The 23,577-nt window shown below is 48.8% G+C and overlaps 1 protein-coding gene across 5 annotated transcripts in view; it reads right to left on the bottom strand.

Annotated features, from left to right (window-relative positions):
• Nucleotides 1–20,334: 20,334 nt before the first annotated feature.
• LOC142499124 (methanethiol oxidase-like) overlaps nucleotides 20,335–23,577 on the bottom strand; it is a 97,002-nt gene continuing 93,759 nt past the window's right edge. For 2 of the 5 annotated variants that reach the window (XM_075608059.1, XM_075608060.1), the window contains exon 12: nucleotides 20,352–21,103. In XM_075608059.1, coding sequence (XP_075464174.1) covers nucleotides 20,941–21,103 — 163 coding nt within the window. In that variant the 3' untranslated portion in view covers nucleotides 20,352–20,940. Of the gene's footprint in view, nucleotides 21,104–23,577 lie in introns of all 5 variants that reach the window. The other 3 variants (XM_075608061.1, XM_075608057.1, XM_075608062.1) reach the window with 3 other exon arrangements.

Here is a 23,577-nt window from a genome sequence, read left to right as displayed (position 1 = left end):
CTGTGCTAGAGCTAATTCCTGGGGATCTCTCTGGCAGCACAGTGTCTGTGCTAGAGCTAATTCCTGGGGATCTCTCTGGCAGCACAGTGTCTGTGCTAGAGAGAAGTTTCCTGGGGATCTCTCTGGCAGCTCAGTCTGTCTGGGCTAGAGAACCATGCAGTTTGTGCAGCACACTTTTAAAACACTCTTCCTTGTGGCCAGGTACAGTACAGGAACACCACATTTGTCCCTCCATTTTGGCGGTATCCGGTGTTTTCTTCCTCCTAACCTCGGGAGGCGCTATTGCAGTTATTTTCTCCGTATATGCTAGAACCCCAGCTGGTAGTCCTGCAGGTGGGTGGACTTCACTGACAGAGTTTGTAGCTCTCACAGGTGTCTCTGTAATTTTTTTATTTTTCTGAGCGGCCATTTTAAAAACCCTAGGAAGGTTTATTTTTTTCCCTTATGCACACGTGGTGGAGTAGACTTTGTAGTAGTCTCAGGGTCCGCTGCATCTTGGAAAAGAGGGTCTGGTTTCCTGGTATCCCTCTGGCAACACAGTGTCTGTGCTAGAGACGTTTCCTGGGGATCTCTCTGGCAGCACAGTCTGTCTGGGCTAAAGAACCATGCAGTTTGTGCAGCACACTTTTAAAACTCCTTGATAAGCCAGGTGGAAATTGGCTAATTGACTCTTGCTGAAATTAACCATGTTCCCTGCTAGACTCATCAGCTACAGACAGGCTTTGTGTGTGCTGCCTTTGTAAACAGGGGAAAGGCCCTGTCACACTTACCCTAGTACTACTTCAGTGTAGTTTATGGGTACAGTTCGTCTTTTGTCGGTGATTTACTCAATTATTTTAAATGTTTCTAGCTAGTAAGTAGCTAACTTTTATCCTCCATCAATTCATCACTTAGGGGAATTGAGTGCACACAACTGGGGTTGCTTTCTCTATTTGTAGTAGACACTCACATACTCCCGAGCAGAAAAAGCATGTTGACCCCTCTGGGTCTAAGGTTCGCCGACCGCTAATCTCTACTCCTACAGGCTCCGGCTGTCTTATCCTCCCGTATGGGGGCGTAGTTTCCAGACTGGACGATGTCACTGAAGTTGGCAGTACAAGCGCATTCTCATACCGGTGGTACAGAGGAGAGGGCTGGATTGAAGTGTGGACCAAACTACCATGGGATGTCCGCTTCTCTTCTTCTCTGCATCGCTACGAGAACGCGCTTGTCCTGCCTCCGTCGGTGATGTCATCGATCCGGAAGCGGTTATGCCCCCATACTCGAGGATCAGAGAGCCAGAGCTTCCGGTCTGCGAACCTTCAGGCACAGAGGGGTCAACATGTGTTTTCTGCTTGGGAGTATGTGATTTCTCTGCGCTACCAGCCATTTTTTACTTTATAAAGCAATATCTGCACTATGGCCTCTATTTCTCTTTCCCTCTCTTTCCCTCTTTGGTTGCTGACTCCCACACCATTAATGTGCCTGATAGTCCATAGGGTATGGTACAGCGCGTCACTCGTTTGTCACGTGGCGTCGCTATCACTCTAGATATAGTAGCTTGTACATACTAGGAGCTAGTTGGACTTATCAGTGCTGGTGCAGATATGATATCACTTCTTAGTTCGCTCTCTTATGCACATATACGACCTGTTAGTCTCTTCCAACACTTGCTCACTTCCCGGCTCCCTATGCTTCCGGATGACGTCACCGGATGTGCGTCATCACGTACCGACGTACGTTTCACGCTCGTGGGCGCTTCGTCAGGGTAATGGGTAACACCAATATTTATCCCTTACACCCCTTTGCTTTCCCTTATAAGCCACACAGTGGCATTTTAGACACAAGTTTCTGTATATATGTGTAACGGTATTTCTGGCCCGGCCTGACCCACCCAATCTCCCATTGGCCCCTGTGGTCTAACCGGACCCCATTACAGTGTAGATATGCCTGACGGTGCACCTGTTGGCTACAGGACTCCTGAGTCTCCCGCATGATGGTGTGTGGGGAGGACCCGTCAGACAGGCAGCTGAGGTAGTGTGCTGAGTCTCACCTAGTTCCAGTGCAGCGCCTCCACCTCACCAGGGCCCCTGCGTCCGCATGGGGATGATCCTGATGAGGAACTCCTCGGTGGTGCAACCTCCTGTGTAATCATTGGACTCTCACACACAGGGGTTTCTCTGATCAGCTCCATCTTTATTGTCACGGTGGGCATAGCTGCCCTCCACAATGTGTACATTCAGCCGATCATCTCGTCCGTGCTCCCTTTAGATAGGTATATCACCTAGATCAGGGATTCACTTATTCCCGCAGGAATCACTGTCCTGTGCCAGGTCCCTGGACACAGCCTCCCATGGAGTTACTATAACATAACTGACACTCTGATAGAAACTGAACTCCTGGCTCAGCTCTGACAAGAGCTGAACTCTTCCTCCTCTCAGCAGAACCTTCTAGCAACTAAACTATTAGACACAGTGCTGTGCCTTATGTAAGCTCCTGAGGCTGACACACCTCTGACATCACTAACCATGGAGTCAGAGCATGTGACCAGTCCCAGCCATACACAGGGCACCCCACCAGGGTGTGAGGGGAAACCTCCATAATTACTGCTGGCATGCCCACACTTACCAGGCCTTACTGCCAACAAGAGAGATGACTGTAGGCATTTTACACGACCGCTACATTCTCCCCCTGGTGAATCCCATCGTCCTCGCTGGGACCTAAATTTGTATACCTCTTTCCAGGAAGCACTGTAACGGAAAACATAATTAACATCACACATGAATACAGTCATCCGCCAAGCCCGCCCCGACCAGCAGCCACAGACCCGCAGGATGCGTTAGTACCCCCTAAAAATAGTGATCTGGGTCGGGTTTCCTCACCTCCCTGTTACCCATATCCAGGACCGTGACATACTGTAGTAATGCCTAGGTGACCCTCTCTCTGGCACATAGGTCACTCTATGTTTGTGAACATTTCTCCCTATGCTCCACACTCGCATCAGGGTGTCTATCCTTTCTTCCGCCTTCTTACCTACAATGGCGCTCCCCCTATTGACTAAATACAGCTCTATAGTCTCTTGGAGCCACTTTTCCCTATTGTCCTCAATTTCATCCATCAGGGGCTCCGGAACATAGGGATACTCCAACCCGTGAGATTTTTTATACCGGACTATTATAGCCCTCTCCGCCCTACTGACCCTGGTCAGATCAGCATTACCTGCCCTCCCAGGTAACACCCATGATAGGGGCTCATCAGGATCGACTGGATCTGACAGTGTGTCAGGACCCATGGGCGCTATGTCTCTATGCTCCAGCTGGAACCACCTCTCCTGTAATTCCCTGTCCCTCTGCTCGGGTGTAAACTCTCCCTCTCTCCACCAGAAATCTACCACGTCCTCCCGCCGGATGAGGAACCGAGTACGGTCCATCCACGCGGAGTACCCTTCAAATAACGGGGCCCACCACCGGGTCTCCTTAAATGGGTTAGGTCCTGGTTCCCTGTCGTCATCAAATGAAAATACCCCTGACGACCTTGTGGATCGCGAGTTGAACCACCTCGAGGACCCCGGAGCCTTTACTGCCGGTTGGGGTGCTGTATCTGCTACCCTCAATTCTCCCCCTCCCCGTGAATCGCCCTCCGTAGCGCCACTGCGCTGCCTTTCCCCAGTCCGTCTTCCCTCGCCCCCGGTGAATTGTCCACGTACTCCAGGCTAGGCGGTGAACCCGGTGACCGTGTGATGGGGGTAGGGGTATTAACTATGGCGGGGGTTTGGGCATAGGGGCACGGAACGGGACCCCACGGGGTTACGACCCGCTCCTGGCTGTCCGTAGACTGGTCCAAGGATGATGTCTCACCCTCCTCAGTCCTGAGATCGTCTCTCCAATTTCTGGGCCTTGTAAGTGATCGGGGACCTTCCCCCGATCGCCGAAGCGTCGCTGCTTTTTCTTCCTGGGTTCCGCCGTCGCCACCGGAAGTGACGTCCTCCCCGGAACCGGAAGCGTCGCCATCTCGCGTGGGACCCCCATGCGGGATCTCTTCCTCTATGACGACATCCGGTTGCTCCGCCGTCGCCACCGGAAGTGATGCCGTCTCTCCACGTGCGCGTTGGGCCTGGCGCGGCCCTTCCAGCGCTTCGCCGTCTGCTGCAACCAAGTAAGTAATAGGGCTGCTTGGCTTACCCGTCCGCAGGGGTGTAGGCGTCTCTCTCCCGTCTCCGCCAGGTCCTGGGATGGCGGGACTCCGTCGGTCAGATCGCCGATCTGCGGGTGACGTCCTGCCACTCACCCCACGGGGTGTCGTTCTCCCGGTATGCCTTTTCAGCTCCGTTTTTACTACCGCCAGCTCACGGAGGTCCTCGTCTGAGTAATCCCCTCGCCCGGACTTAGGGGTCTCCGGGCGGGGTGACAGTCTCTTTTCCCCGAACGCGGGGGTTGATTCAGCCGCCTCAATCGCCAGTGACCCAGCCGACTTGACCGGCTCCAGTCCCTTGTTTCCGGGACTCGCGCGGTTGAGCCATAGCGCGCCCGGGGACTCGGCGGAGCGCCTTGTCACGTCCACCGGTGGGTCAGCAGGCTGTATAGGAATGAATGTGGGCATAGGCCACAGGTACAAAGTCCCGCAATGAGGGCAACGTGCCGCCGTGTTGACCGTGCCTCCGGGCAGCCCGCATTGTAGGCATAGCCCAACCACCGTCTCGGTGTTGGCCACCCTCACTACTAGCACCCCGCCAGGCACTGAGTAGGGCTGTGTGGAGACCATTGTGCCCACAGTGGAGGAGCAGGCCATTCTCTTTACAGGAGCCACTTCCTGTACAGGTCTCTCCTTCTCAGTGGTTCCTCGCAACTGACTGATGGAAGTTGCTGGATCCGCCACTCCCTGCTTCGGCTCCTCCCTTCTTTGACAGAGCTGGAACCCGCCCCCAGGGGTTGCAATAATGGGCGGGTCCCACAGGGGAATATCATGCCCCTTAATTAAGGCCGCGCCTTTCTCAGTCCTGGTGGGCGCGGTTAGCGTTTTCGCGCCAATTTCCCCACAAGGGTGGGGGTCTTTTCCCGCGGCTAGTTCCCGCCTTCTCCTGGCAGCCGCCCTTCGTGCAAGATAACCATCCTTTTTGCACGGCTCTTCCACGGCCGGAACTACTTTCTGTAGTGGCGCCGTCTGAATATCAGTCCCTGGGCCCAGTGGGTGCATCCCCACAGGCCATAGTTGATAGTCACTCCCCCTGGTAGAAATCAGGGGAGGGTCCCATAAACTCAGCGGTTGACTCAGCACAGGGGCTGAATTAGTCACTGTCCATCCCGGCGCAGCCATAGCTTTCGCGCCATGCCCCCCTTCAGGGCGGGGCTCTGCTGTTCGCGCCATTCCCGGCCAGGTTTTTGCAAGTCCTGCACCAGCCACATTTTCTGTAACTGTCCCATGCGGTTTCCCTAGCAAGAGGGAACCGCCATTTTGGTTGACTTTTGAGCCCAAAAAGTCCATCTGTTTGCTCTCCTCACGGGGTTCTCCCCCAATTATAACAATTTCTTCACACTCTTCAAGGGTGGCCCCTCGCTGTCCCATACAGGATAAAAACGGGGCAGCCATAGCCTTCGCTCCGCTCCAGAGCAGCCTGGTCAATGACAACTCGGCGACAGTCTGCTCTTCAGTGGGTTGCACGCCACGGGTGCCCTCCCCATCAGCCTCTGTCCGCCATTTTATGTTCTCCGCACCACGCGGATCCTCCACTCTCTCGTAACAGTTGTCGTACATGGGGCTCCACTCTGCGGGGCAGCCACCACACCGGTACAATAAAGATCAGCTTCAGATGCACCACCACATGTGTACCTTATCTAGGTGTGACCCAGTGTTGCACTACCTCAGGCTAGGCTCACTCTCTCAGTGTCTGCTGTGGCTTCTTCCTCCCAGTCTGTGCTCCCTACGGTGAGTGTCTGGAATGGGCTAGGTACTCTGGCTTCTGCTGCCATGCAGTACTTGGGGCGTCTACCTGTCTTGGTCAGCCTAGCGCAGACCCTCTCCAGGACTCCTGACCAAGTTAACAGGCTATCCCTTCTGGCATCCTACCAACTAGCACTGCCTCAAGGTGACTCGGTCAGCTATAACCCGGCTCCAGACCCCTCACTCCTTTCAGGCCCCTAGGTCGTCCCTGCGAACTGACAATATCCCGTCAGCCCCTCTGACCACCCCTAGGTCCGTCCCTACGCAGCACAAAGTGGCAGCAGACACTTCTCCCTGTTTCCAAGTGACCTAGCTAAAAGCCTGTCCTGATGACAGATCTGATCTCAGCAGCTCGCCTCCAAATGTAACGGTATTTCTGGCCCGGCCTGACCCACCCAATCTCCCATTGGCCCCTGTGGTCTAACCGGACCCCATTACAGTGTAGATATGCCTGACGGTGCACCTGTTGGCTACAGGACTCCTGAGTCTCCCGCATGATGGTGTGTGGGGAGGACCCGTCAGACAGGCAGCTGAGGTAGTGTGCTGAGTCTCACCTAGTTCCAGTGCAGCGCCTCCACCTCACCAGGGCCCCTGCGTCCGCATGGGGATGATCCTGACGAGGAACTCCTCGGTGGTGCAACCTCCTGTGTAATCATTGGACTCTCACACACAGGGGTTTCTCTGATCAGCTCCATCTTTATTGTCACGGTGGGCATAGCTGCCCTCCACAATGTGTACATTCAGCCGATCATCTCGTCCGTGCTCCCTTTAGATAGGTATATCACCTAGATCAGGGATTCACTTATTCCCGCAGGAATCACTGTCCTGTGCCAGGTCCCTGGACACAGCCTCCCATGGAGTTACTATAACATAACTGACACTCTGATAGAAACTGAACTCCTGCCTCAGCTCTGACAAGAGCTGAACTCTTCCTCCTCTCAGCAGAACCTTCTAGCAACTAAACTATTAGACACAGTGCTGTGCCTTATGTAAGCTCCTGAGGCTGACACACCTCTGACATCACTAACCATGGAGTCAGAGCATGTGACCAGTCCCAGCCATACACAGGGCACCCCACCAGGGTGTGAGGGGAAACCTCCATAATTACTGCTGGCATGCCCACACTTACCAGGCCTTACTGCCAACAGGAGAGATGACTGTAGGCATTTTACACGACCGCTACATATGTTAAATAAATATGATTTTAAATTGTTTATGTAAGGCTAAGGAGGTAACTCCGAGGATTGAATTTTTCCTAGCCTAGCATTTCTGGTTTAGTGAGTGCAAATAGGTATCTTTTAGGTCACAGCTGTGACCTTTCACCGTATTCTAGAATATATTCTTCCCGTATGCACCCTATTTAGTGTACACCAGTACAAGTACAGTACATCAAAGGTGAGCGGCAGCCATTTCTCTCACCCTACCTCATGTATATTGTACTGAGATATTGCACTGAAGTATTGCACTGAAGTATTGCACTGAGGTATTGCACTGAGGTATTGCACTGAGGTATTGCACTGAGGTATTGCACTGAGGTATTGCACTGAAGTATTGCACTGAAGTATTGCACGGAGGTATTGCACGGAGGTATTGCACGGAGGTGTTGCACGGAGGTGTTGCACGGAGGTGTTGCACTGAGGTGTTGCACTGAGGTATTGCACTGAGGTATTGCACTGAGGTATTGCACGGAGGTATTGCACGGAGGTATTGCACTGAGGTATTGCACGGAGGTGTTGCACGGAGGTGTTGCACGGAGGTGTTGCACTGAGGTATTGCACTGAAGTATTGCACTATATGTTGTGTCACTTTGTATGATGCGCTGGCCTCTCTGTATTTTTTTTTACAGAAGCCAACATTTCATCCCAGCAACCCTCACACACCCCACATGTGTATGGATCTGGGATGTAAGCCCCAGTGTCTATAAGGACAGAGTGGAGTATGGATAATGAGGGGTCTTAGAGGGTAGATCTCGTAGAGATCAGTGTTTACACCGCGCAGCCAATGTTATTGCATTTGCCCTGTAACTGTGAAGCTTTATCACGTTGAAGCTGTAAATATTGTATTAAGATAATATTGTGACTATTCTGTATCTGTGCTTGTTGAAAGGTATTGCATGCGGCTGTATGCATCACCCTGTGCACACCGACCTCAAGTGTTTAAATATTTAACCGTTATCACATGTTCCAAATTTAAAGAATGTTAGGGACACATTGTATTTGATAAGGGGAGTGTATAGCCCCCTCTTGGATGGCTACTGATTCCTATAAGGGGCTAATTGCTATATGGGGTTATCTGTGTGAGCTCACTCCGGTTTCACCCCTCCCCTTTCTACCCAGTGATGTATGATGTCACCATCAGGAGTGTGACAGAAGGGGGCGCGGGGACCAGCATATTAAAGGTTAAGAGAAAGCGCAGGGACATGCAATAGTGTAATAAAGTTTATTCAGGGCAAAAAACAAGATAAAAACAGTAAAGCCCATACAGGAAATGACATCTTTATTGAATATAACAACAGTTTATAGCTCCCTTCGTGCGTCCCTAGCACGGGTAAAAGCGCTGCGGAATAGGCGGCTTTCTCCCGTGACCCGAGGAGGATTGTATCCACTCCAACGCAACATCCGAGAGAGACCGCTAAGTCTCAGTGCGCCGCGAGACCGAGGCGTTCCACACTGCCTTCATGGGGAAAATTTCCCACAATGCCTGATGTGTTTCGTGGAGCCAGTCCACTTGCTCAGAGGTGTGTCCTTTTACCAGACAGTAGGTTTCCAGGTAAAACATTTTATAAATAGTGTGTTTGTGTTTGTGCGTACAGAGGGGGTCTGCACAGTGTGTGTGTGTATTTATAGAGTGGGGGGAGGGGCTGCTCTGTGTATCTATATATATTGTGACAGAATCCAGGGGATGGTAATAAATTCCATATAGGGCTCCCAGGATACTGAACAGTTTCTATCCTATTTAGGCTGAAAAGTCCAGCCTCAGAATGCATGCACTCCATCCCACAGTTTGGCAAGTGCTGGAACTGAGGGATGAGGGATCCAGACCAGAGTTTGTCTGCTGCCTGATTTCTGTCACCTGTCCTGCTATTTAGAAATCAGGTATTTAAGGCTGATTTCCTGGTTCCTCTTCCCTCTCCCCAAGAGACTGGAGGCAGGGAGGCTGCTGGAAGCAGACAGGGGAAAAGCCTCTCCCCAAACAGGTGTAGCCCCGGGGTTATTTTTCCCTCTTTGACCCTCTCTGTAGCGTGGCGAGCGATTGCGGGTGCCGCCGGAGCCAGCGACGGACCCGCCGGGAGAACGCGACGGTGGGGGCTAGTGCAGGGAGCTGTGCGCTGTTCCCTGATGCGGCCAGTTGCCGGGGATGCGAGCGGCCCGTTGTTAGGGCCGCGATCGCGTTGCCGAGGTCCCGGCGGCTCGGGGAACAGGGTGACACATTGCGCAAGCGTGCGCAGGATCGCCTCGGCAGCTAGCGAGAAGTCGCGCGAAGGCAGGGAAGCAGAAGGAAAAGGTTGCGGCGGCCATTAGGCGCGTTCGCGCATGCGCAGGGCAAGTGCGCACACGGCCTCAATGCTTTAGCAGCCTCCTGGGAACTACAACTCCCAGGATTCATAGGGAGACAGGCACCAGGTGCCTGCTAGGAGCCAATAGGGCTGGAGGATTCCCAGACAGCCCGATTGATACATTTCGCGGGCTTAGTGTCACGTCAGTCAGGCTGAGGAGCAGGAAGGGGAAGGAAGGGTGCAGGGAGCGAGTGGCTCCTGCACCAGGTAAGGATTCCCAAGTCCCAGGCAGGCCCCAATCCCTGTTAGGGTAGGGGGTAATTGACAAGGGACGGCCCGAGATAGGGAGCTTGCCCTTAGGTGTGAGAGGGTGCTGGCTTGTCAGTGGATCCGGCGGGTGTTGCTGTGAGCGCTGACAAGTAAGCACAGTGTGTTGCTGTCTGCAGGTTGACTGCGGGTGCGGTGTGTGAGTGCGCATGTTGTTGCTGCAGGTTGTTCCTGCGAGGCTAGTTACAGTTAGGATTGGGACTTAGTTAGTTAGGGGAGTGGGACAGGTCATTCACCCCTGTATGCCCTAGGAGTTTCCCCAAAGCCACCACAGGTTGCTGTGCTATAGGGACGGCCTATAGTGTAGCGAATGCCACCTAGATAGTTAGGGACTCAGCGGCTGCTGCTGTTCCAGTGACGGAGTTCGGACCCACGTTGGGGTCCCTGGAGAATATCACCAGGATAGGATCAGACGGATGCATCGCACGTCTGACCCTTTGTGAAGATTGTTGCAGGCCCGAGCACTGCAGGTAACTCGAAATTATAAGTGCACCACCGGGCCCTTAGCTTAACTGTGACTGCGCAGTCACCCACGATCTCCGTAGGAGTGCGGGACATTGGGTGGGGGATTACCGGACACTGGGTGGGAACACCGATATTGTGTGGGTTATACAGTTATAGTATAAGGTTATGTTGTGTTATGTTTTCTATGTGCGTTAGTAAAGTATTAATTATTATCTATACTGTGTATGTGTTTATTGAGTGTCCTGCGAGGAACCACTCCCCCGTCGGTGGGAGCCATCGCAGGTGGAGGCGCTGCGCTATGTAAATGTGTGAGTATTACCCCAGGCTCCCAGCTAGCGGAGGCTCAGATCTCCTGGAGCCGCAGGTGTTAGACAGCGACCAGTAGTCCCTTAGGAAGGTGTTCAGAAAAAGGGCTACACAGGTTAAACCATTTTGTACCTTTATCAAATTGAAAAGTTCCTTATTTTTTGTTAATTGGAAGCGGATAAGCCACCCAATCCTAGTCAGGAAAAACCTCAGTTAAGTTATTGCTCAGGTGAGCAGGCTTTTGTTTTGCTTGTGTTTCTTGTGTATGCAGTGTGGCAGTCTCAGTGCCTGGGACTGAATAAACCAGGCAGTAGCCTGTTTAAAGGAACAGCACGTTTCGCCTCTTCATTTAACCTACCCTAAAAGACAGTGTTCTAACAGACCTGGATAGACGGTGGAGCCCCTGAGTAAGCCGTTTGTCACAATATCTATAGATAGCAGCAGTGTGAGTGTATATAGAGGTGCTTTAATATATTCACAATTTTATTTTAATAAAAAAATCTATATAACTATACAAGTGATTATTATTTATGAAAAAAGTCTACATTTAGCCTATAATAGTAATAATCCCCTCAGAACAGGGCATTACAGGCCAATAATGCCTGGCTGGGTTGCCTCGGCTTCTCTCGGGCCTTAAACTCTTCCAGCCAGGGCATTATTGGCCAGTAATGCCCTGTTCTGAGGGGATTATTACTTAAATAACACGATTGCGTGTCCCTGCGCTTTTCTCTGTCTCTGTATGCGCTTCATGAGACCTGCCGCGGGACAGTCACACACGGACGTAATCTCTGATGAGCCAGCAGGCCTTTCAAACCGATATCGTTTTTTCAATTTTTCATAATAACACTTTCTTTTTACGACGATTTGTTTATTCATATTTCATTGGACACTTTTTTTTCTTCTCTTTTTTGGGATCTTGGCAGACTTAGAACTAATTTATTGTATGTATAGCCTGTATCTCTCCTCCCTCCCCGCCCCTCCTCAACCCTCCTCAACCCCACCCTATTCATAAATCTCCATCTCTCCTTCCTTCACCACTTCTCACAAACTACTTTCTTACCTGCACCCTCGGACACTGCATAGCTATATCGCCTGCACTAACACACCCCCCTACAAATCCTCCTCACACATTGTCTTTCTATCCATGCTTCTCCTCCTTGCTTCTGGGGATATCTCTCCCAATCCTGGTCCCTGCCTTACTTCTACATACTCTGGTCCTCGTCTGCCAAATGCAACTTCTCCTCCTTTGGGTGTCAACTCCTCTAACCTCATACCCATCCCCTGCTACTCTCCCTCCTCTCTCCCATTCTCCTGTGCCCTTTGGAATGCTCGCTCCCTTTCTAACAAGTTCCTCTCTGTGCATGACTCCTTTCTCTCTCACTCTCTGCTCCTATTTGCTATAACTGAGACCTGGCTCACTCAGTCTGACTTTGCTCTGGAAGCTGCCCTCTCCTATGGTGGCCTTTCTTTCTCCCACACTCCGCGCCCTGATGGCAGGGGTGGAGGTGTGAGTATCCTGCTCTCCTCTATCTGCCGCTACCGTACCCTTCCTATTCCTCCCTCTCTTGCTTTTCCCTCCTTTGAGGATCACACAGTCCAGATCTTCTCTCCTCTCCCTGTTCACGTGGTGGTCATCCATCGCCCACCTACCTCTACTCATCCCCCTTCTGCCTTTCTCTCTCACTTTGAATCCTGGCTCTCTTTCTTTCTCTCCTCAGACTCCCCTGTTCTTCTCCTTGGGGAATCAACTGCCATATTGATGACCCCTCTCTCACTTGGGCTTCCTGCTTTCTCTCTCTAACCTCTACTTTTGGCCTTCAACAGTGGACTGCAGCCAGCACCCACAAAGATGGCCTCTACCTAGACCTGGTTTTCACTAAAATCTTTTTTCTCTCTAATTTCTCCATTTCCCCCTTTCCTCTCTCTGACCATCACCTCGTCTCATTCTCTCTCTCTTGCTTCTCCCCTTCTCCATCTCGTTTCTGCAGAGACCTGCGCTCTATCAACCTACCAGCTTTTGATTCCACTTTACGCTCCTCTCTCTCCTGTCTCGGCCCTGCTCCAGACCCTGACAACCTGGTCAGGAACTACAACTCTGCCCTATCCTCCTCTCTTGATCTACATGCCCCGCTTTCTCTCCACCGTTCTCGTCCTTTGAACCCAGACCCTGGCTAAATTCCCTCACACAGATGCTGCGTTCCTGCTCTCGTTCATCTGAACGCCTCTGGAGGAAATCTCACACTCTTGCAGACTTCCTTCACTACAAATTTATGCTATCTTGTTACAACTCTGCCCTCTATCAGGCTAAACAAACCTACTTTTCTTCACTAATCAACACGCACAAGTCTAATCCACACCGACTCTTCTCTGTCTTTGACTCCCTACTCAGACCACCCTCTGCTGCCTGTTCGTCTAACTCCATCTCACCTCGGGACTTTGCCGACTATTTCAAGGAAAAAGTAGAATCCATACGTCAGGCCATCCCTTCTGTATCTTCCTACCATCCTACACCTCTTCCTAACTCTCCTCCTGCATTCCTTGACTCTTTATCTGCTGTCTCGGAAGAGGATGTGTCACTGCTGATCTCCTCTTCTCCCTCTACCACCTGCCCTCCTGATAATCCCTACGCTCACACACATTTAACTCCTCCCTCTACTCTTCCTTCAAACACGCAACAGTTATACCATTACTCAAAAACAGCAAGCTTGACCCTACCTGCCTTTCTAACTATCGACCTGTCTCCCTCCTGCCTTTTGCCTCTAAACTCCTTGAACGTCTGGTATTCTCTCGCTTGCTCTATTTTCTCACCACCTATTCTCTCATAGATCCTCTACAATCTGGCTTCCGCACTGCTCACTCCACTGAAACAACCACACTAAAATAACTAATGACCTCCATGCTGCCAGAGACAGAGGTCATTACACACTGCTCATATTACTCGACCTCTCTGCAGCATTTCATACCGTGGACCACCCTCTTCTCCTCCACATTCTCCATACTCTTGGCATTGGCAACAAAGCTCTATCCTGGATCTCCGCTTACCTGTCCCATCGTACTTTCTTTATTCAAACCAAATAAGCTTTATTGGCATGAGGAAAGAACATTTCAGTATTGCCAAAACGTGAATAATGAATACATAATTGTCCCTGTAGGAACGAGAGGTACATGGGAGTGGAGAGAGTAAGGGACACCCCTAGTAGTTGAGACATGTAATTATAGTTCCCCAAAAATAAGAGGCCGCCGGGAAGGCGGGAAAGGAGAGCTGCTTCCATCCATCCATCGACACAACCGCTCCCCCCCCCCCCGCACCCAGATACCTTGAAGTCATGTCCCCCTGTTAGTCCTGTCTGTCATGTTTGTCAGGTTCGTTGTATTTGTAATCAGGATTTGGTGTATATGCGGTAGCCCATGGATTGTGTTATTATGTATGTAATGTATCACCTAATAATAAAATCAAAGTTATAAAAAAAAAAATCATTGTCCCTCTCCAGTAGGCTTGCAGTTAGATCCTCCCTCGCCCTGTGGCACAGGTACACACGGAACGGATTTAAACCGGTTGTGGCACTTTTCTTGTAGAACACCTTGTGCTGAATGTCAGTGGGTGTGAGCTGGCAGGATTTAGTAATAAAACACTTAGAGCTGCCAATCCTGGCTCTGCTTTCAGGGCTAAGAAATGTTCAATCCGAACCGTCCGAAACCCTTTACCTATAAACAAACAACCCTTCACTTAAACCATTATCCTTCATAGTTATACCAATTCCCTTAGAACTGTTTTACTGGGCAGAAGAATTTGCTTCACCTATAAACTTGTATGGAAACATTTTACCAAAGCCAGAAGTGCTATAACCCGGAGGCGGTTACAGTGTATCAGGGCTATGCCCATTATAAGGCTGTACTGGGGATCTGTGCTATAGAACACGGTGTATATACACCTCGAGCTGGGATCGGTTATGGTTAACCCCTTAGCAGCCAGAGGACAACAATGTTGTAATATTCTGAAGTCAATCAATAGCAAATCTTTATTTGATTTAAAAAGCGGCAAGGTAGGCGTTAGGTACAAAAGTACAAACAGATTTAAAAACAAATTGAATCATAAATCTAAGTGCAGCCACATGGTGCTGTGTAATAACCCCCGTACTGCCACGAGGGACAGTGACACGTTGGTGAGTTCCACAAACAATGAAAGTCTGAGACTGAAGGTGACAGGAATGTTTATTTCAGAAGCTGCGAGGCGAGAACAATACAATCAGATGGAAGAACACGGAACAGTTCTGATTAGCGGCCCGCAGGGGCTGATATTCTCAGCTGTGCAGTGTAATTAGGCTGCCGCTGAGCTAATGATCCTGCAGTACGGTATCACCAAAATCATTACAATGCATTCATGTGCGAATAAACAACTCCAATTGTGTCATTATTTCCCCCTTTCAATAGCGCCACTCCCAGGCCGACAATGTGCGTCGGAAACCTGGTGTACAAGATTCTTACACCTGACACCGTCCCAAAGAGATAATGGTGCAGTGCATTCTCACAAACTTCTTTGCGATGATGCGGCTGCAGAAAGTGTAATAATTACATTTCAAAACTACATTTGAGTTGTGAGTAGAAAGGAACACAAGTCACAATTAAAACCTAATTCTATGGTTAAAAGGGAAAAACATGATTTGAAATGTTCTTTAATATTATAGGTTTCAGACCTGAGAAAAATGAAGCAGAATAAAGCAGTATCATGTACTGTATCCCTCTCATATGCGGCTGTTCTCATTGGCTGACGCTTCCGTGTCTCGGAGCAGGTGATAGGGAATGGAACGCTCTGCTCAGAAGATTCCATCTGACAGCGGACACTGGAACATACACGGCACCTATGCCCACGCGGAGGAGGTATGTATGAAAGTGCACCTATAAATGTATATGTTTGTCTTGTAATGACGAAGGTTTATGATGCAAACAGACAGAAAGTCTGGGGAAAGTAACTTACATTATCAGCACATAGGGCCTCATGCAGTAAGCCCCGATAAGGCTTTTTCGGCATTTTATAGCCGTTTTTTGCCCTCCTGATTCAGTAAGCCCCGATAAGTGGGAATTACCGGCAACTTTTCTTCCGAAAAAAATTTTTTCGCCACCCGGCTGCCGATAAGCCACTTATCGGGACTTTTTTTTCCCGCCTGAATTCAGTAAGCCCCGATCAGCTTTTCGGTGCTGATCGGCAGGCCAGATTGGAGATTTTATGGCCAATCCAGCCCGCCAACTAAAGTTGGCAACTTGCTGAAGGAGACGCATCGGCAAGGGCGACACTTAGAAAAAATCAGCCCTTTTTCCTGCCTGTGATTGATGCCGGGGGTCTCCGGAGCTGATACCCGCACCGGAGCCCCCCGGCATGCATCCGAGGCAGGAAAAAGGCATTTAAAAGCCACTTCATTACCTTAGCGGCTAACCGCTAAGGCAATGAAGGGGTTAACCCACCGTGCCAGCGTTATTGTGGGTAGCGGGGATGGGTGAGGGGGGTATTTGGCCCTGGGTGTGAGTTTAGGACTTGCGGGGGGGTTGCGGGGGCACTTAACCCCTTCACGACCGTAGCAGTTAATACCGCTACGGTCCTGAAGGGGTTAAGGCCTCCCGCTACTTACCCGCAAGCCCTAAACTACCACCGTTGGGGCTAATACACCTTTCACCCACCCCCACTAGCCACAATATTAAAAAAATACACACCCCAGCCCCACAATAACTACATAAATAAATAATTATATTATATATATATATATATATATATATATATATATATATATATATATATATATATATATATATATACCCAACAACACCTATACCCCCCTAACATACTGTATAGTAATGGGTACAATGACTATTATCCACAAAAGGATAATAGTGCAGTTGTCCATTTACAATACATACACAACAATAAAGACTTTAAATACATATAGCACTCACCCATGTCCCACTGCCACGATGAAGGCCATCCTCATCTTCATCCTGCCCATGCCCCATCCGCTTCTGCAAAACAAACACAAGAATTACAACATCCAAATTAATGTCCCCTAACCCCTTAATCACCATAGCGGTTATTAACCGCTACAGTTATTAAGGGGTTAAGCCACCATCACCCACATACCCTCCCCCACAAAGCCCCCCAACCACCCTCACCCAATACCCACAGGGGAGTCCTACCAAATACCCTTGGGCCTAATACCCCCTCCTCCAGCACATACAGTACAATAATGAGCCAAATAAATATTATCCACATAGGTATAATACATTATTTGGCCATTATGAAACACATTCAATACCGTGAAAATGTAAAGAAAATTGTACTAACCTCATCAATAAGAAGTCTCCGTCGCCAGCATCATCCTTGGGGTCCGTTGCCAACATTATAAATAGCCACAACATTTCAATATCATTAACATAACACTGAACCCCTTAATCACCTTATCGGGTACTAACCTGAAAGGTAATTAAGGGGTGAAGCCATCCTGCAATGCCTACAACAGTTATGCATAACATCCTCAGTGAAATAAATACCCATTGCCTAACCAAATTCCATTTAATCATTCAATCTGTAGGCTCACATGCCTCATAAAACATTGCATTTACAGTGTATACATGTAGCATAACATGTAAACTGCATGTACACGCTGCAAATCAATGTTAACAATACAATAATCCCACTCAAATCGCCATACATCACAAGAAGTATATTATTTAATCCAATAAACTCACCATCAATGAATTAACACACATCAATTACATCCCTAAACAATTAAAATACCATCCATACCAATTACACAATGAACTAAAGCTATCCTAACAGAGAACCACTTCAAAACATAGACAAAAGTACACCAACAATTACAATATACTAAAGCAAGGCTTTCCATAACCTACTGTACGGCCTAGAAGCCCAAAACTTACATCTGTCTAAAAATAAAATACATTTAGCACACATCAATGCATAGCCACAATGATTAACAATACAGAATAAGAAGCTTTAACAACACTATCATTTCTTACCCTGTATATATATCTTCCCACGCTCTGATTGGCTGGCTTACCATGTGAGTCCGGCCATGTGTCATTTCATGACGTTTTCTTAAAGGCAATTGCAGCAAAGCCATTCTGATTGGCTGTGCTGGCATTGCCTTTAAGTGACGTCATCAAATTTTTTCACATCGGCCAAAACACATGGTTTTCACGGCCCAATCAGGGCCGTGGGAACCATATGACGACAAATGTGACGTCATAGGCCTATAAAAGCCTATGTCGTCTCATTTTGAAGCCAGACGCCGAGGAGGAAGGACCTCCTCCTGAAGATTGAAGACCAGGGCGTGGCACCGGACGTCAAGAAGACCCCGGAACAAGGTATTTTAATACAGATTCACTAAGAATAAAACTAGTACAACCCTTGATTGTCATGTTTTATTATTTTAATGTTTAATTTGTTATGTTTTTTTCTTTTATGGGTTCCTGTTCCTGGATCGTGTCGTGGATTGTTTCGTGGATTTGTTCTTGGCTTGCTTCCTGGATTGGTTCCTGCACTTGTTCTTGGATTGGTTCCTGGTTTGGTTCGTGGATTTGTTCCTGGATGGTGTCGTGGATGGTGTCGTGGATTGGTTCGTGAGTAAGCTGATCAACGGGAGTCGGTGGGGGCAAGTAATGGTAAGTTTAATAAAGAAATGTTCTTAATGTAACTGTTTTTTGTGTTGCTTTTTCATGTTTTCATTTTTTATAATGCATATCATTTCTTCCCACTGTATGTATGTCTGTATGTATGTGTACAGATATATATACAGGGTAAGAAATGATAGTGTTGTTAAAGCTTCTTATTCTGTATTGTTAATCATTGTGGCTATGCATTGATGTGTGCTAAATGTATTTTATTTTTAGACAGATGTAAGTTTTGGGCTTCTAGGCCATACAGTAGGTTATGGAAAGCCTTGCTTTAGTATATTGTAATTGTTGGTGTACTTTTGTCTATGTTTTGAAGTGGTTCTCTGTTAGGATAGCTTTAGTTCATTGTGTAATTGGTATGGATGGTATTTTAATTGTTTAGGGATGTAATTGATGTGTGTTAATTCATTGATGGTGAGTTTATTGGATTAAATAATATACTTCTTGTGATGTATGGCGATTTGAGTGGGATTATTGTATTGTTAACATTGATTTGCAGCGTGTACATGCAGTTTACATGTTATGCTACATGTATACACTGTAAATGCAATGTTTTATGAGGCATGTGAGCCTACAGATTGAATGATTAAATGGAATTTGGTTAGGCAATGGGTATTTATTTCACTGAGGATGTTATGCATAACTGTTGTAGGCATTGCAGGATGGCTTCACCCCTTAATTACCTTTCAGGTTAGTACCCGATAAGGTGATTAAGGGGTTCAGTGTTATGTTAATGATATTGAAATGTTGTGGCTATTTATAATGTTGGCAACGGACCCCAAGGATGATGCTGGCGACGGAGACTTCTTATTGATGAGGTTAGTACAATTTTCTTTACATTTTCACGGTATTGAATGTGTTTCATAATGGCCAAATAATGTATTATACCTATGTGGATAATATTTATTTGGCTCATTATTGTACTGTATGTGCTGGAGGAGGGGGTATTAGGCCCAAGGGTATTTGGTAGGACTCCCCTGTGGGTATTGGATGAGGGTGGTTGGGGGGCTTTGTGGGGGAGGGTATGTGGGTGATGGTGGCTTAACCCCTTAATAACTGTAGCGGTTAATAACCGCTATGGTGATTAAGGGGTTAGGGGACATTAATTTGGATGTTGTAATTCTTGTGTTTGTTTTGCAGAAGCGGATGGGGCATGGGCAGGATGAAGATGAGGATGGCCTTCATCGTGGCAGTGGGACATGGGTGAGTGCTATATGTATTTAAAGTCTTTATTGTTGTGTATGTATTGTAAATGGACAACTGCACTATTATCCATTTGTGGATAATAGTCATTCTGCCCATTACTATACTGTATGTTGTGTATTGCTGCTATGTTTATTGGGGGCATTTGTCCCCAATAAACATGCTACTATGCGTTAACCCCTTCATTGCCTTAGCGGCTATCCGCTATGGTAATGAAGCAGCATTAATGTATTTTAATAATATTGTGTGGAAGCAGGAGGGCCCCTGAGCTGAAGCGCATTTATTTGTGGCTCAGAGACCCCCTGCCTCCCGAGTTACAGGCCCCGGTTTGGGCCATCGGTTACAGTGTGGACGCCATGTTTATTGCGGGCACGCTATAAACATGGCGGCGACGCTGCCACCCGATGACACATACCGGGGCCTGTAACTCGGGAAGCAGGGGGTCCCTGCTCCACAAAGCAATGCGGTTCAGCTCAGGGGACCCCCTGCTCACTGTACAGTATAATTAAAAAGACATTCATGCTGCTGCATTACCGTTGCACATAGCCGCCAAGGTAAGGAACGAGTCTTTATTGATGTGTGTGTGTTTTATTTATACTGTACATGTGCAGAGGGTCTCCGGAGCAGAACCACGTTGGTTTGAGGTCCGGGGACCCCCTGCCCCCCGAGATACAGGCCCCTTTATGGGGTGCCGGTATCCCTCTGGTTTGTTTACAGGTCGCGGTCACGTGATCGGGACCTTTAAACGCCGAGGGATACCGGCACCTCATAAAGGGGCCTGTATCTCGGGGGGCAGGGGGTCCCCGGACCTCAAACCAACGCGGTTCAGCTCCGAAGACCCCCTGCACATCTACACTATGAGTAAAAGTTGTTTTTAAATACTTTTTTTGGTGCCGATGTTTGCGCTGAGAGAGCGGCTTGTCTCTCTCAGCTGCAAACATCTATCGGCACCAAAGGCTTATCGGGAGCCTTATTGGGAGCCAGGCTGTATCGCCACAGCTCATCGGCAGCTTTGCTTTCGCAGTGCTTCAGCAGGGATCGGAAGGATTCGGCCCTTACTGAATACTGCGAGGGCAAATCGCCCAAAAAAAGCCTTTTCGCTATTCGTGCCGAAAATTTTGTATCGGGGCTTACTGCATGAGGCCCATAATCTGCTGACATTGCACACCTGTAACTAAAGCACATACCGGGTCAGACACATTTACAGGCCGGGTTTTCGCAGGGACTGGTGTACGTTGAATTATTTGCTGGTTGCTGCACGGCTTTCAGTTATTGCATTATTTTGGGGTTTCCTAATGAAGGAACTATTAATGATCACACAATAAATGTGTTATTGGAAGAGGAAACCATTTACCGTTTGTAGCAGGTCTGCATCAATAGCTGGATCCCATGAGAAATACAATCAGAGGAGACATGCAGCCACCACGTGTGTGGAAAGAGGTGAGAGGTGTACAATAGCGGCGTTTCTAGCTAAATTATGGGATGAATTATGTCACGTGGACATAACGTGGTCTGTCATGTGGATCTCTCATTAAACATGGCCCCTATAGCCAGATCTCGGAGGTGCAGTCTCCCCCAGGGTAGCGTAACTCATGAGCCAGGACGGGACCGTCCGGCTCCTTCCCGAAATCCACCAGGAAGTTTGGGTTGACCTTCAGGCCGACATCCTCTGTATCCACGTCAATCTGCATCATGACTGAGCCCTCCCTGAGAGAGAGGAGAGAAGTGACATGTGGTATGTACTATACAGGGACAGGGCAACAGGACAGAAAGGTGACACATTGTACAGTATGTACTATACAGGGACAGGGCAACAGGACAGAGAGGTGACTCATTGTATGTACTATACAGGGATAGGAGAGAAAAGTGACACAGTGTATCCATTTAAGTGTGCACGCCTGAAAAAACCTACCAGAGACTCTCACAGCCGCCACCAGGCTAAGTTCGTTCAAGACTTCAGCTGTCTCACATTTTACCCTTGTCTGTAACTGTTACATGCGCCCATACCATAACATATATTGTCTCTATAAGGCTAAATCCCCGTTGGCGCTGAGCACGCCCGTACTTGGAGAGCGCTCCAAGCATGAGCGCCGGGTGTCCTCCGATTTACGCAAGCGTTATGGGGGCGGCATTGCGAGCAAGCTGAGCGTGCAGGGAAGTATAGTTTTTTTGTTTTGGTAAGCGCCGATCGTGTGTGAGTGTGTGCTCGTGCACGAGCGCCACGTGCACCGCGGGAGCGGGGACTTACATATATCTATATATGTGAGTCCCCGCCGCAAGCGCCACCCGCTCAGCGCTAGCGGGGACTTAGCCTTACTGCAAATGCAATGTCTTTAAATAAATATATATATATCTAAGGATGTCTGCAACCCATTATGCTGTCACCAGTATTATGTCATGTGCCAGATATATAGCCTATCAATTACAGCACCCAGTGGCTGACTTGCCACACAGACAAACAATCTGAAATACATGGGACAGGAGCGAGTGCAAAGAGAGGAGAGACAGCAAGGTGAGCAGGAGGAGGAAACAGACAGCAAGCAGAGGAGGAGACAGATGATATGAGTAGGAGAGGAGGGAGTGTAGGTTGCACATAGAGGAGCAGACACTGTAAGGCAGGGAGTGCAAAGAGAAGCAGGGCATGATGGAGTAGGGCAGGCCTGCACAACTTGTAAAGTGAGAAGGGCCGAACTGCTCCAAGGAAAAAAGATTTGAGCTGCATGGGTAATATCATCATCATCATCATCATCATCATCATCATCATCATCATCATCATCATCATCATCATCATCATCATCATCATCATCATCATCATCATCATCATCATCATCATCATCATCATCATCATCATCATCATCATCATCATCATCATCATCATCATCATCATCATCATCATCATCATCATCATCATCATCATCATCATCATCATCATCATCATCATCATCATCTCTCCTCCAGCACCTCTCATCATCATCATCATCATCTCTCCTCCAGCACCTCTCATCATCATCATCATCATATCTCCTCCAGCACCTCTCATCATCATCATCCTTATATATCTCCTCCAGCACCTCTCATCATCATCATCCTTATATATCTCCTCCAGCACCTCTCATCATCATCATCCTTATATATCTCCTCCAGCACCTCTCATCATCATCATCCTTATATATCTCCTCCAGCACCTCTCATCATCATCATCCTTATATATCTCCTCCAGCACCTCTCATCATCATCATCCTTATATATCTCCTCCAGCACCTCTCATCATCATCATCCTTATATATCTCCTCCAGCACCTCTCATCATCATCATCCTTATATATCTCTCACAGCACCCCTCATCATCATCATCATATATCTCTCACAGCACCCCTCATCATATATCTCCCCCAGCACCCATCATCATCATCCTCATATCTCCCCCAGCACCCTTCAACATCATCATTCTCATACATCTCCCCAGAACCCCTCATCATCAACTTTTGCGAGACTCCCCATCTATCTCTTATACCGACATCTCTCCCCCTCACCCACACGCATAATACTCCCCCTCCACATCAAACACACAATACCCCCTGCACACCACACACATCCCACCCCCCTGCACCTCAAATCCCCCCCCTGCACTTCACATCACTCCCCCCCCTGCAACTCACATCACTCTCCCCCTTGCACGTCACAACACTCTCCCCCCCTGCACCTCAAATCAACCACTTGCACCTCACATCACTCTCCACCTTTGCACCTCACATCACTCTCCACCCCTGCACCTCACATCACTCTCTCCCCTGCACCTCACATCACTCTCTCCCCCTGCACCTCACATCACTCTCCACTGCACCTCAAATCACACCCTGCACCTCAAATCACCCCCGTTGCACATTAAATCACCCCCCCCTGCACGCACCTCAAATCACCCCCCTGTATCTCACATCTCGCCCCCCCTCCCCCGATATGCCTACCTCTGTTTGCCCCGGTTGCCAGGGAGACAGTTCAGGCAGGACTGCATGCACGCACGTGCTCACTCTAGCAAGCAGCAGGCACGGAAAGTGCGTCACCTACCCTGCAGTCCTGAGAGCGGGCTCATGGAGGAGGTGGATGGCAGACTCCGGGTGGGGGGGGCGGAGGGGGAGCGTGGACTCTGGAGGGAGGCGGAGGGGGAGAGCGGACTTGGGAGGG

The sequence above is a fragment of the Ascaphus truei genome, chromosome 7 (assembly GCF_040206685.1).
Source record: "Ascaphus truei isolate aAscTru1 chromosome 7, aAscTru1.hap1, whole genome shotgun sequence".
Taxonomy (NCBI): domain Eukaryota; kingdom Metazoa; phylum Chordata; class Amphibia; order Anura; family Ascaphidae; genus Ascaphus; species Ascaphus truei.
This window is presented reverse-complemented; position numbering and strand designations above follow the sequence as displayed.